This window comes from Oncorhynchus nerka, linkage group LG9a (assembly GCF_034236695.1).
Source record: "Oncorhynchus nerka isolate Pitt River linkage group LG9a, Oner_Uvic_2.0, whole genome shotgun sequence".
NCBI lineage: Eukaryota > Metazoa > Chordata > Actinopteri > Salmoniformes > Salmonidae > Oncorhynchus > Oncorhynchus nerka.
Genome location: NC_088404.1, coordinates 5,580,437 through 5,593,972, shown reverse-complemented (window position 1 = coordinate 5,593,972; position 13,536 = coordinate 5,580,437). Strand labels below are relative to the sequence as shown.

At 47.2% G+C, this 13,536-nt stretch overlaps 1 protein-coding gene across 2 annotated transcripts in view; it reads left to right on the top strand.

Annotated features, from left to right (window-relative positions):
- LOC115118371 (unconventional myosin-Vc-like) overlaps nt 1–11,997 on the top strand; it is a 57,446-nt gene extending 45,449 nt beyond the window's left edge. For both annotated transcript variants that reach the window (XM_065022245.1, XM_065022246.1), the window contains exons 31-40: nt 435–519; nt 619–717; nt 2,137–2,561; nt 2,787–2,876; nt 3,037–3,187; nt 7,529–7,716; nt 9,571–9,668; nt 10,624–10,801; nt 11,354–11,434; nt 11,607–11,997. In XM_065022245.1, the coding sequence (XP_064878317.1) occupies nt 435–519; nt 619–717; nt 2,137–2,561; nt 2,787–2,876; nt 3,037–3,187; nt 7,529–7,716; nt 9,571–9,668; nt 10,624–10,801; nt 11,354–11,434; nt 11,607–11,762 (1,551 nt within the window). In that variant the 3' untranslated portion in view covers nt 11,763–11,997. The remainder of the gene's footprint in view (nt 1–434; nt 520–618; nt 718–2,136; nt 2,562–2,786; nt 2,877–3,036; nt 3,188–7,528; nt 7,717–9,570; nt 9,669–10,623; nt 10,802–11,353; nt 11,435–11,606) is intronic.
- Nucleotides 11,998–13,536: the final 1,539 nt, after the last annotated feature.

The following is a 13,536-nucleotide window of genomic DNA, read 5'->3' as shown; positions in this document are numbered from 1 at the left end:
TTTGTTTGTGACTGACTGTTTGTTTGTGACTGACTGTTTGTTTGTGACTGACTGTGAGACTGACTGTTTGTGTTTGACTGTTTGACTGACTGTTTGTGTTTGACTGATTGACTGACTGTTTGTGTTTGACTGATTGACTGACTGTTTGTGTTTGACTGATTGACTGACTGTTTGTGTTTGACTGACTGTTTGACTGACTGTTTGACTGACTGTTTGACTGACTGTTTGACTGACTGTTTGACTGACTGTTTGACTGACTGTTTGACTGACTGTTTGACTGACTGTTTGTGACTGACTGACTGTTTGTTTCTGACTGTTTGTTTCTGACTGTTTGACTGACTGTTTGACTGACTGTTTGACTGACTGTTTGACTGACTGTTTGTCTGTGACTGTGTGTGTAATTCAGTCCTTGTGATATTTACGTTTAATTCCAGGACTTTGAAGAACAGCTCGACATGAAGGATCGGTTGATAAGGAAGCTGCAAAATAAAATCAAGAGTCTTCAAACATCCGAGAAAGGTAACATGATTATGCACTGACAAAGTAAACTTCTGGTACATTCTATCTATCATTTGATATTCAGCTCATTTCCTGTTTCTTTTGTGGTTTCTTCCTCAGCCAATCAAACGCCAGTGCCCACTATTCCCAAAGAATACCTCGGAATGTTGGAGTACAAGAGGGAGGATGAACCCAAGCTCATTCAATACATAATTCTGGGTAATGAACACGTCACCATTCTGGGTACCGAACACGTCACCGTTCTGGGTACCGAACACGTCACCGTTCTGGGTAATGAACACGTCACCGTTCTGGGTACCGAACACGTCACCGTTCTGGGTACCGAACACGTCACCGTTCTGGGTACCGAACACGTCACCGTTCTGGGTACCGAACACGTCACCGTTCTGGGTAATGAACACGTCACCGTTCTGGGTACCGAGCACGTCACCGTTCTGGGTAATGAACACGTCACCGTTCTGGGTAATGAACACGTCACCGTTCTGGGTAATGAACACGTCACCGTTCTGGGTAATGAACACGTCACCGTTCTGGGTAATGAACACGTCACCGTTCTGGGTAATGAACACGTCACCGTTCTGGGTAATGAACACGTCACCGTTCTGGGTAATGAACACGTCACCGTTCTGGGTACCGAACACGTCACCGTTCTGGGTACCGAACACGTCACCGTACCGAACACGTCACCGTTCTGGGTACCGAACACGTCACCGTTCTGGGTACCGAACACGTCACCGTTCTGGGTACCGAACACGTCACCGTTCTGGGTACCGAACACGTCACCGTTCTGCTGGGTACCGAACACGTCACCGTTCTGCTGGGTACCGAACACGTCACCGTTCTGCTGGGTACCGAACACGTCACCGTTCTGCTGGGTACCGAACACGTCACCGTTCTGCTGGGTACCGAACACGTCACCGTTCTGCTGGGTACCGAACACGTCACCGTTCTGCTGGGTACCGAACACGTCACCGTTCTGGGTAATGAACACGTCACCGTTCTGGGTAATGAACACGTCACCGTTCTGGGTAATGAACACGTCACCGTTCTGGGTACCGAACACGTCACCATTCTTGTTGGAGTTGGTTTTAAAGTATCGCATGACCCCAGAGGTCTACGTGGCCTAAGAAAATAGATCACACGAACCTGAGAGGATGAACTAACAACTGGTTCTCACTATGAAAGTGTGACATCTCCAACAACAGCAGCAGTATATAGGGTTTGGTTCATGTCTGTAACTGGGTTGTGTTCATTCGGCACCAAATGGAAGAAAGACTGAAACAGGGAGGGACTACCTGCTCTTGTCCAATAAGGAATGGCCCCAAAAAAATTTTTTTTTGCAAAAAGCTTTCCGTTGTGTGTCCTACTTAACACCACTCGGCTCTTTGTCAGACCTGAAGCCCAGGGGGGTAGTGGTCAACATGATCCCCAACATGGCCGCCCAGCTTCTATTCATGTGTGTCTGTTAACCTGGCCCATGTTTGTAACTGTCCTATGTTTGTAGACCTGAAACCCAGGGGGGTAGTGGTCAACATGATCCCCAACATGGCCGCCCAGCTTCTCTTCATGTGTGTCCGTTAATCTGGCCCATGTTTGTAACTGTCCTATGTTTGTCAGACCTGAAACCCAGGGGGGTAGTGGTCAACATGATCCCCAACATGGCCGCCCAGCTTCTCTTCATGTGTGTAACTGTCCAATGTTTGTCAGACCTGAAACCCAGGGGGGTAGTGGTCAACATGATCCCCAACATGGCCGCCCAGCTTCTCTTCATGTGTGTAACTGTCCAATGTTTGTCAGACCTGAAACCCAGGGGGGTAGTGGTCAACATGATCCCCAACATGGCCGCCCAGCTTCTCTTCATGTGTGTAACTGTCCAATGTTTGTCAGACCTGAAACCCAGGGGGGTAGTGGTCAACATGATCCCCAACATGGCCGCCCAGCTTCTCTTCATGTGTGTCCGCCACGCTGACTACCTCAACGACGGAGCAAAGCTCAAGTCCCTGATGAACGCCATAATCAGCGGGGTTAAGAAGGTCATCACGGTAAGCTGAGTCGGCGCTCTATTCTGTTCCTGTTCTGCTTTTCACAGTTCTTCAGACGACTCTGGAAACTCATAACAGGCCAAAGTGTGTGTGTGTGTGTGTGTGTGTGTACTGTAAGTTCTTCTTTTGTCCCTGGGGGAATGAAAGACCTTGTTTACATTCAAATGCGGGATGTTCTCAGGAATGTTGTTGTTGTTTATGTTGTCATTTGTTTACCTGTCTCAGGATCACCAAGCAGACTTTGAATTGCTGTCGTTCTGGCTCTCGAACATGTACCACATGCTCAACTGTCTGAAGCAGTACAGTGGAGAGGAGGTACTCTACTATTTTATACGGCACACCATCAGGGGTTCTATCCACAGATAATGTACCAGTCCATCTGTTGTTTCATATTTACGTAGTAATACTCTGACCTAAAGATCTGTTGTTTATTATTATAAAATGTTAATTTTTTTTATCCCGCCGTTTTCCACAGGAGTTTATGAAACAGAACTCTCCGCGTCAGATGAAGAACTGCTTGCAGAACTTTGACTTGTCCGAACACAGACAGATCTTCAGTGATCTGGCCATTCGTATCTACCACCAGTTCATATCTGTTATGGAGAAGAGTCTTATGCCTATGATCGGTAGGTTACTCTCATAAGATAACAACTTGTCTGAACACAGACAGATCTACCACCAGTTCATATCTGTTATGGAGAAGGCTCTTATGCCTATGATCGGTAGGTTACTCTCATAAGATGATGTACAGTACCAGTCAAAAAAGTTTGGACACCTACTCATTCCAGGGTTTTTTCTTCTTCATTTTTTACTATTTTCTACATTTTAGAATAATAGTGAAGACATCAAAACTATGAAATAACACATGGAATCATGTAGTAACCCCCAAAAAAGTGTTAAACAAATCAAAATATATTTTAGATTCTTCAAAGTAGCCACCCTTTGCCTTGACGACAGCTTTGCACACTCTTGGCATTCCTACAGGTAGTAGGAGGGAGGTTTGTCCCACTGAGCGCAAACCAGATGGGATGGCGTATCGCTGCAGAATGCTGTGGTAGCCATGCTGGTTTAGTGTGCCTTGAATTCTAAATCAATTGCTGACCGTGTCGCCAGCAAAGCACCATCACACCTCCTCCTCCATGCTTCACGGTGGGAACCACACATGCAGAGATCATCCGTTCACCTACACTGCGTCTCACAAAGACACAGCGGTTGGAACCAAAAATCTCTAATTTGGAGATTTCCACCAGTCTAATGTCCATTGCTCGTGTTTCTTGACCCAAGCAAGTCTCTTCTTATTATTGGTGTCCTTTAGTAGTGGTTTCTTTGCAGCAATTCGACCATGAAGGCCTGATCAACGCAGTCTCCTCTGAACAGTTGAAAGAAATTCCACAAATTAACTTTTAACAAGGCACACCTGTTAATTTAAATGTATTTCAAATCCAATTTAATTATATAGCCCTTCTTACATCAGCTGATATCTCAAAGTGCTGTACAGAAACCCAGCCTAAAACCCCGAACAGCAAGCATTGCAGGTGTAGAACCACGGTGGCTAGGAAAAACTCCCTAGAAAGGCCAAAACCTAGGAAGAAACCAGGCTATGAGAGGTGGCCAGTACTCTTCTGGCTGTGCCGGGTGGAGATTATAACAGAACATGGCCAAGATGTTCAAATGTTCATAAATGACTAGCATGGTCAAATAATAGTAATCACAGTGAACAGGTCAGGGTTCCATAGCCGCAGGCAGAACAGTTGAAACTGGAGCAGCAGCACGGCCAGGTGGACTGGGGACAGCAAGGAGTCATCATGTCAGGTAGTCCTGAGGCATGGTCCTAGGGCTCAGGTCCTCCGAGAGAGCGAAAGAAAGAAAGAGAGAATTAAAGAGAGCATACTTAAATTCACACAGGACACCGGGTAGGACAGGAGAAGTACTCCAGATATAACAGACGGACCCTAGCTCCCCGACACAAACTACTGCAGCAAAAAATACTGGAGGCTGAGACAGGAGGGGTCGGGAGACACTGTGGCCCCGTCCGACAATACCCCCGGACAGGGCCAAACAGGCAGGATATTTTTTTTATTTTTTATTTCACCTTTATTTAACCAGGTAGGCTGGTTGAGAACAAGTTCTCATTTACAACTGCGACCTGGCCAAGATAAATCATAGCAGTGTGAACAGACAACACAGAGTTACACATGGAGTAAACAATTAACAAGTCAATAACACAGTAGAAAAAAAAGGGGAGTCTATATACATTGTGTGCAAAAGGCATGAGGTAGGCGAATAATTACAATTTTGCAGATTAACACTGGAGTGAAAATGATCAGATGGTCATGTACAGGTAGAGATATTGGTGTGCAAAAGAGCAGAAAAGTAAATAAATAAAAACAGTATGGGGATGAGGTAGGTGAAAGTGGGTGGGCTATTTACCGATAGACTATGTACAGCGGCAGCGATCGGTTAGCTGCTCAGATAGCAGATGTTTGAAGTTGGTGAGGGAGATAAAAGTCTCCAACTTCAGCCATTTTTGCAATTCGTTCCAGTCACAGGCAGCAGAGAACTGGAACGAAAGGCGGCCAAATGAAGTGTTGGCTTTAGGGATGATCAGTGACATACACCTGCTGGAGCGCGTGCTACGGATGGGTGTTGCCATCGTGAACTGAGATAAGGCGGAGCTTTACCCAGCATGGACTTGTAGATGACCTGGAGCCAGTGGGTCTGGCGACGAATATGTAGCGAGGGCCAGCCGACTAGAGCATACAAGTCGCAGTGGTGGGTGGTATAAGGTGCTTTAGTGACAAAACGGATGGCACTGTGATAAACTGCATCCAGTTTGCTGAGTAGAGTGTTGGAAGCAATTTTGTAGAAGACATCGCCGAAGTTGAGGATCGGTAGGATAGTCAGTTTTACTAGGGTAAGTTTGGCGGCGTGAGTGAAGGAGGCTTTGTTGCGGAATAGAAAACCGACTCTTGATTTGATTTTCGATTGGAGATGTTTGATATGAGTCTGGAAGGAGAGTTTGCAGTCTAGCCAGACACCTAGGTACTTATAGATGTCCACATATTCAAGGTCGGAACCATCCAGGGTGGTGATGCTGGTCAGGCGTGCGGGTGCAGGCAGCGAACGGTTGAAAAGCATGCATTTGGTTTTACTAGCGTTTAAGAGCAGTTGGAGGCCACGGAAGGAGTGTTGTATGGCATTGAAGCATATAACCCCACCCCCTTTGCAAAAGCACAGCCCCCAAACCACTAGAGGGATATCTTCAACCACCAACTTACCATCCTAAGACAAGGCCGAGTATAGCCCACAAACATCTCCGCCACGGCTAGGGATGGCATGTAAGAGCACCAGTAAGCCAGTGACACAGCCCCTGTAATAAGGTTAGAGGCAGAGAATCCCAGTGGAGAGAGGGGAACCGGCCAGGCAGAGACAGCACCTCATGAAGCTGGTTGAGAGAATGCCAAGAGTGTGCAAAGCTGTCAAGTCAAAGGGTGGCAACTTATATAAAATATATTTTGATTTGTTTTAACACTTTTTTGGTTACTACATGATTCCATAGTTTTGATGTCTTCACTATTATTGTACAATGGTACTGTACATTGATATGATTTTTTATTTGATTTATTTTACCTTTATTTAGGCAAGTCGGTTAAGAACACATTTTTATTCTCAATGACGGTCTAGGAACAGTGGGTTTAACTGGTCTAGGAACAGTGGGTTAACTGGTCTAGGAACAGTGGGTTAACTGGTCTAGGAACAGTGGGTTAACTGGTCTAGGAACAGTGGGTTAACTGGTCTAGGAACAGTGGGTTAACTGGTCTAGGAACAGTGGGTTAACTGGTCTAGGAACAGTGGGTTAACTGGTCTAGGAACAGTGGGTTAACTGGTCTAGGAACAGTGGGTTAACTGGTCTAGGAACAGTGGGTTAACTGGTCTAGGAACAGTGGGTTAACTGGTCTAGGAACAGTGGGTTAACTGGTCTAGGAACAGTGGGTTAACTGGTCTAGGAACAGTGGGTTAACTGGTCTAGGAACAGTGGGTTAACTGGTCTAGGAACAGTGGGTTAACTGGTCTAGGAACAGTGGGTTAACTGGTCTAGGAACAGTGGGTTAACTGGTCTAGGAACAGTGGGTTAACCGGTCTAGGAACAGTGGGTTAACCGGTCTAGGAACAGTGGGTTAACCGGTCTAGGAACAGTGGGCTAACCGGTCTAGGAACAGTGGGCTAACCGGTCTAGGAACAGTGGGCTAACCGGTCTAGGAACAGTGGGCTAACCGGTCTAGGAACAGTGGGCTAACCGGTCTAGGAACAGTGGGCTAACCGGTCTAGGAACAGTGGGCTAACCGGTCTAGGAACAGTGGGTTAACTGCCTGTTCAGGGGCAGAACAACAGATTTGTACCTTGTCAGCTCGGGGGTTTGAACTTGCAACCTTCCGGTTAATAGTCCAACGCTCTAACCACCAGGCTACCCTGCCGCCTCTACACTCTAACCACCAGGCTACCCTGCCGCCTCTACACTCTAACCATCAGGCTACCCTGCCGCCTCTACACTCTAACCACCAGGCTACCCTGCCGCCTCTACACTCTAACCACCAGGCTACCCTGCCGCCTCTACACTCTAACCACCAGGCTACCCTGCCGCCTCTACACTCTAACCACCAGGCTACCCTGCCGCCTCTACACTCTAACCACCAGGCTACCCTGCCGCCTCTACACTCTAACCACCAGGCTACCCTGCCGCCTCTACACTCTAACCACCAGGCTACCCTGCCGCCTCTACACTCTAACCACTAGGCTACCCTGCCGCCTCTACACTCTAACCACTAACCTGATACATGCATTGATAGTCACTTTCCATTAAATATTTGTAGAAATCCAAGAAAGTATTGTTATATAAAGGTTTTCACTCATTCACACATGCATACAGTGCCTGTTGTACATAAGGAGTGTGTGTCTGTTTCCTCCAGTTCCTGGTATGCTGGAGCACGAGAGTCTCCAGGGAATCTCTAGTATGAAGCCTACAGGTTTCCGTAAGCGTTCCAGCAGCATCTATGAGGACCAGGAGATCTACACCATCTCTTCTCTCCTCCAGCAGCTCAGTCTGTACCACAGCACTATGAGTCAGCACGGCATGGAGGAGGGGCTGGTCAGACAGGTAGGAGGAGGGGGGGTGGGCAGACAGGTAGTAGGAGGGGGAGGCAGACAGGTAGTAGGAGGGGGAGGCAGACAGGTAGTAGGGGGGCAGACAGGTAGTAGGAGGGGGGGCAGACAGGTAGGAGGAGGGGAGGCAGACAGGTAGAGGGGGGGCAGACAGGTAGTAGGAGGGGAGGCAGACAGGTAGTAGGAGGGGAGGCAGACAGGTAGTAGGAGGGGGAGGCAGACAGGTAGTAGGAGGGGGAGGCAGACAGGTAGTAGGAGGGGGGGCAGACAGGTAGGAGGGGGCAGACAGGTAGTAGGAGGGGGAGGCAGACAGGTAGTAGGGGGGCAGACAGGTAGGAGGAGGGGGAGGCAGACAGGTAGTAGGGGGCAGACAGGTAGTAGGGGGGCAGACAGGTAGGAGGGGGGGCAGACAGGTAGGAGGAGGGGGAGGCAGACAGGTAGTAGGGGGGGGCAGACAGGTAGGAGGGGGTCAGACAGGGAGGGGGTGGGGCAGACAGGTAGGAGAAGGGGGGTCACTCAGCGTCTGGTCAGACAGGTATGGGGGTCAGACAGGTAGGAGGGGGTCAGACAGGGAGGGGGTGGGGCAAACAGGTAGGAGGAGGAGGGGGTCACTCAGCGTCTGGTCAGACAGGTATGGGGGTCAGACAGGTGGGGGGGGCAGTGTGTGTGTGTCGGGGGGCTGTAGGGGAAAGGAGTAAACTCCCTCTTGGGATCAATTGTGGGGTTGCACGGGTATCGATTCTTGGACCTCTATGATTTTCAGGTTCTATTTGCATCTACCTGTTTGTGTCTGACCCTGTCTTGTCCCACATCTACCTGTGTGTGTGTCTGACCCTGTCTTGTCCAACATCTACCTGTGTGTGTCTCTGACCCTGTCTTGTTCAACATCTACCTGTGTGTGTCTCTGACCCTGTCTTGTTCAACATCTACCTGTGTGTGTCTCTGACCCTGTCTTGTTCAACATCTACCTGTGTGTGTCTCTGACCCTGTCTTGTCCAACATCTACCTGTGTGTGTCTCTGACCCTGTCTTGTCCAACATCTACCTGTGTGTGTGTCTGACCCTGTCTTGTCCAACATCTACCTGTGTGTGTGTCTGACCCTGTCTTGTCCAACATCTACCTGTGTGTGTGTCTGACCCTGTCTTGTCCAACATCTACCTGTGTGTGTGTCTGACCCTGTCTTGTCCAACATCTACCTGTGTGTGTGTGTCTGACCCTGTCTTGTCCAACATCTACCTGTGTGTGTGTGTCTGACCCTGTCTTGTCCAACATCTACCTGTGTGTGTGTGTCTGACCCTGTCTTGTCCAACATCTACCTGTGTGTGTGTGTCTGACCCTGTCTTGTCCAACATCTACCTGTGTGTGTGTGTCTGACCCTGTCTTGTCCAACATCTACCTGTGTGTGTGTCTGACCCTGTCTTGTCCAACATCTACCTGTGTGTGTGTCTGACCCTGTCTTGTCCAACATCTACCTGTGTGTGTGTCTGACCCTGTCTTGTCCAACATCTACCTGTGTGTGTGTCTGACCCTGTCTTGTCCAACATCTACCTGTGTGTGTGTCTGACCCTGTCTTGTCCAACATCTACCTGTGTGTGTGTCTGACCCTGTCTTGTCCAACATCTACCTGTGTGTGTGTCTGACCCTGTCTTGTCCAACATCTACCTGTGTGTGTGTCTGACCCTGTCTTGTCCAACATCTACCTGTGTGTGTGTCTGACCCTGTCTTGTCCAACATCTACCTGTGTGTGTGTCTGACCCTGTCTTGTCCAACATCTACCTGTGTGTGTGTCTGACCCTGTGTTGTCCCACATCTACCTGTGTGTGTGTCTGACCCTGTCTTGTCCCAACAGGCTGTGAAACAGACTTTCTTCCTGGTGGGTGCGGCCACACTCAACAACATCCTGCTACGCAAAGACATGTGCTCCTGTAGGAAGGGCATGCAGATCAGTGTGTGTGTGTGTGTGTAAGTTCTTCCTCTTTTGTCCCTGGGGGAATGAAAGACCTTGTTTACATTCAAATGCGGATGTTCTCAGGAAGGGGATGCAGATCAGGTAGGGGTGTGTGTGATGAACAAGAAGAAACAGAGGAAGAGATGGAAAGTTAAATCCTCCCCAGCAAACAGTGAAAGTTCCTACAACGTATGTTAAACGTAGCAACATGTTTCAGGTACCTGTCTGTATGCTACTGTAGGTAACGTAGCAACATGTTTCCAGGTACCTGTCTATGCTACTGTAGGTAACGTAGCAACATGTTTCCAGGTACCTGTCTGCATGCTACTGTAGGTAACGTAGCAACATGTTTCCAGGTACCTGTCTGTATGCTACTGTAGGTAGCGTAGCAACATGTTTCAGGTACCTGTCTGTATGCTACTGTAGGTAACGTAGCAACATATTTCCAGGTACCTGTCTGTATGTTAGGTAACGTAGCAACATGTTTCAGGTACCTGTCTGTATGCTACTGTAGGTAACGTAGTAACATGTTTCAGGTACCTGTCTGTATGCTACTGTAGGTAACGTAGCAACATGTTTCCAGGTACCTGTCTGTATGCTACTGTAGGTAACGTAGCAACATATTTCCAGGTACCTGTCTGTATGTTAGGTAACGTAGCAACATGTTTCAGGTACCTGTCTGTATGCTACTGTAGGTAACGTAGCAACATGTTTCAGGTACCTGTCTGTATGTTAGGTAACATAGCAACATGTTTCCAGGTACCTGTCTGTATGCTACTGTAGGTAACATAGCAACATGTTTCAGGTACCTGTCTGTATGCTACTGTAGGTAACGTAGCAACATATTTCCAGGTGTAACATCCAGTTACCTGTTTGTTTTCCAGGTAATTGGAACCAGCGACCTTTCGTTTACTGTCCGAACGCCCCCTAACCGCTAGGCTACCTGTTTTGCAGGTGTAACATCAGTTACCTGGAGGAGTGGCTGAAGGAGAAGGACCTCGTGCAGGGTACCAGTGCCATGGAAACTCTGAAGCCTCTGTGTCAGGCTGCCTGGCTACTGCAGGTCAACAAGACCACTGATGACGACGCCAAGGAAATCATAGAACAATGCTCTGAACTCAACACTGTACAGGTACTGAAGGACGATGTACTACAGGGTTCCCCAACTAGCGGCCTGTGGGGGAGGGAGGGGGGGGGTTTATTTGGTCCCCCCCCAAGTTTTATGAGCAAAAATAAATACACTTTTTTTTTTTTTTTTTTACATTTTATTGTTGGACAGTAAACACTGTAAAAGCACCAGGAAATAAGCACTAAGTGATTTTAATTTAGGAAATCAGTTCTCAACTATTCCCACGCGTAATAAAGAGATGTGATTGTGTACACATGTAAGCAAGGTTTGAAATATATCTGTTTGTGTATTTCTTGCGGTCAATTTGCAGTCTGTAAATTTATTAGTAATTATGTTCCAGTCCCCGATGATCCGCTCAAGAAAGGATCGTCCCGCGGCTGAATCTAGTTGATGTTTCTTGCTGTACTACATTACCCATAATGCTTTGACAAGACGCTAACAAAATGTTGTACCCCTATCCTTACAGATACTTAACACAGGCAGTACTTTAGATTTACTGTGAATATTACTCAAGATTCTGAATTCTTACACTCCCATTGATGATTTTTGTTCTAGATTGTCAAGATTCTGAATTCTTACACTCCCATTGATGATTTTGAGAAAAGGGTGGCACCGTCATTTGTCCGCAAAGTTCAGGTAAGGTGTAAATGTGCATCCCGATCTCGATCATGTGACAAGGATCATGTGCACCTGAATTATTATGAAATTATTTTAATCACAGCAGTTCCAGTATATGGAAATTCAAGACAATCCAAAACCAGTTCCATGAACTAAATTTAAGAAATTAATGTTTTTCCCTTGTCCTCAGGGCTTGCTCCAGGACCGTGAGGGGGGATCCTCCCAGCTGATGTTAGACACCCAGTATCGTTTCCAGGTCACCTTCCCCTTCACCCCGTCCTCTCAGGCCCTGGAGCTACTACAACTGCCATCCAGCCTCAGACTGGGCTTCATCACCAGGATCTAACCCCTGACCTCTGGGGGAGGCGGTAGCCTTGACTTTAGGGAAGCGGTCCATTAACCTAAAGTTTGCTGGTTTGAATCCCAGGGATGACTGGGGAAAAGCTGGCAGGAGTGAGGTGCCACTGTCTACCAGCGTCTCGGGTGTCACCAACTACCATTGTAGCCAAATAGCCTTTTTAAAAATGATTAGTGTTTTTCATTTACACTCGTAATACAGTTTGAAATAAATATTACTCTGACGTCTGATGAATTTTGTGACGTAAATGCAGATGCAGAGCTAAATGCTTGGGAGTACAGTGAGAAACCTTACTTCTCAGCTGGATGAGATGAGAAATGCAGTTCTGCAGAAAACAGTTTTAAGTTCAATATCAAACTGCTGTTTTTTGTTGTAGTAAATTCAAATATGTCTACTCAATGTTTTGGAGTAACATGCACAGTACATCAAATGTATTTTTTTGTTTTGTTTTCAAATATATATTTTGTAAATCATACTGTAGAAATATTTTTGTATCTTAAATAATATACTGAACAAAAATATAAACGGAAACATGCAACAATTTCAGAGATTTTACGGAGTTACAGTTTATATAAGGAAATCAGTCAATTGAAATACATTCATTAGGTGCCTAATCTATGGATTTCACATGACTGGGAGTACAGATATGAATCTGTTGGTCATGGATACCTTAATAAAACAATAGGGGCGTGGATCATAAAACCAGTCAGTATCTGGTGTGACCACCATTTGCCTCATGCAGCACGACACATCTCCTTCACATCGTGTTGATCAGGCTGTTGATTGTGTCCTGTGGAATGTTGTCCCCACTCCTCTTCAATGGCTGTGTGAAGTTGCTGGATATTGGCGGGAACTGGAACGCGCAGTAATACACTTTGATCCTATTCATGCTCAATGGTTGACATGTCTGGTGAGTATGGAGGAACTGGAACACCCTGTCGTATACATCGATCCAGAGCATCCCAAACATGCTCAATGGATGACATGTCTGGTGAGCATGCAGGCCATGGACGAACTGGGACCTTTTCAGTTTCCAGGAATTGTGTACACACCCTAGCGACATGGGGCCGTGCATTATCAAATCAAATGTATTTATATAGCCCTTCGTACATCAGCTGATATCTCAAAGTGCTGTACAGAAACTCAGCCTAAAACCCCAAACAGCAAGCAATGCAGGTGTAGAAGCACGGTGGCTAGGAAAAACTCCCTAGAAAGGCCAAAACTTAGCCTGGTTCCTCTCTAGGTTTCTTCCTATGTGGGGTGGCCAGTCCTCTTCTGGCTGTGCCGGGTGGAGATTATAACAGAACATGGCCAAGATGTTCAAATGTTCATAAATGACCAGCATGGTCAAATAATAAGGCAGAACAGTTGAAACTTGAGCAGCAGCAGCACGGCCAGGTGGACTGGGGACAGCAAGGAGTCATGTCAGGTAGTCCTGAGGCATGGTCCTAGGGCTCAGGTCCCCTGAGAGAGAGAGCGAAAGAAAGAGAGAATTAGAGAGAGCACACTTAAATTCACACAGGACACCGAATAGGACAGGAGAAGTACTCCAGACATGACAAACTGACCCCAGCCCCCCGACACATAAACTACTGCAGCATAAATACTGGAGGCTGATACAGGAGGGGTCGGGAGACACTGTGGCCCCACCCCCAGACAGGGCCAAACAGGAAGGATATAACCCCACCCACTTTGCCAAAGCACAGCCCCCACACCACTAGAGGGATATCTTCAACCACCAACTTATCATCCTGAGACAAGG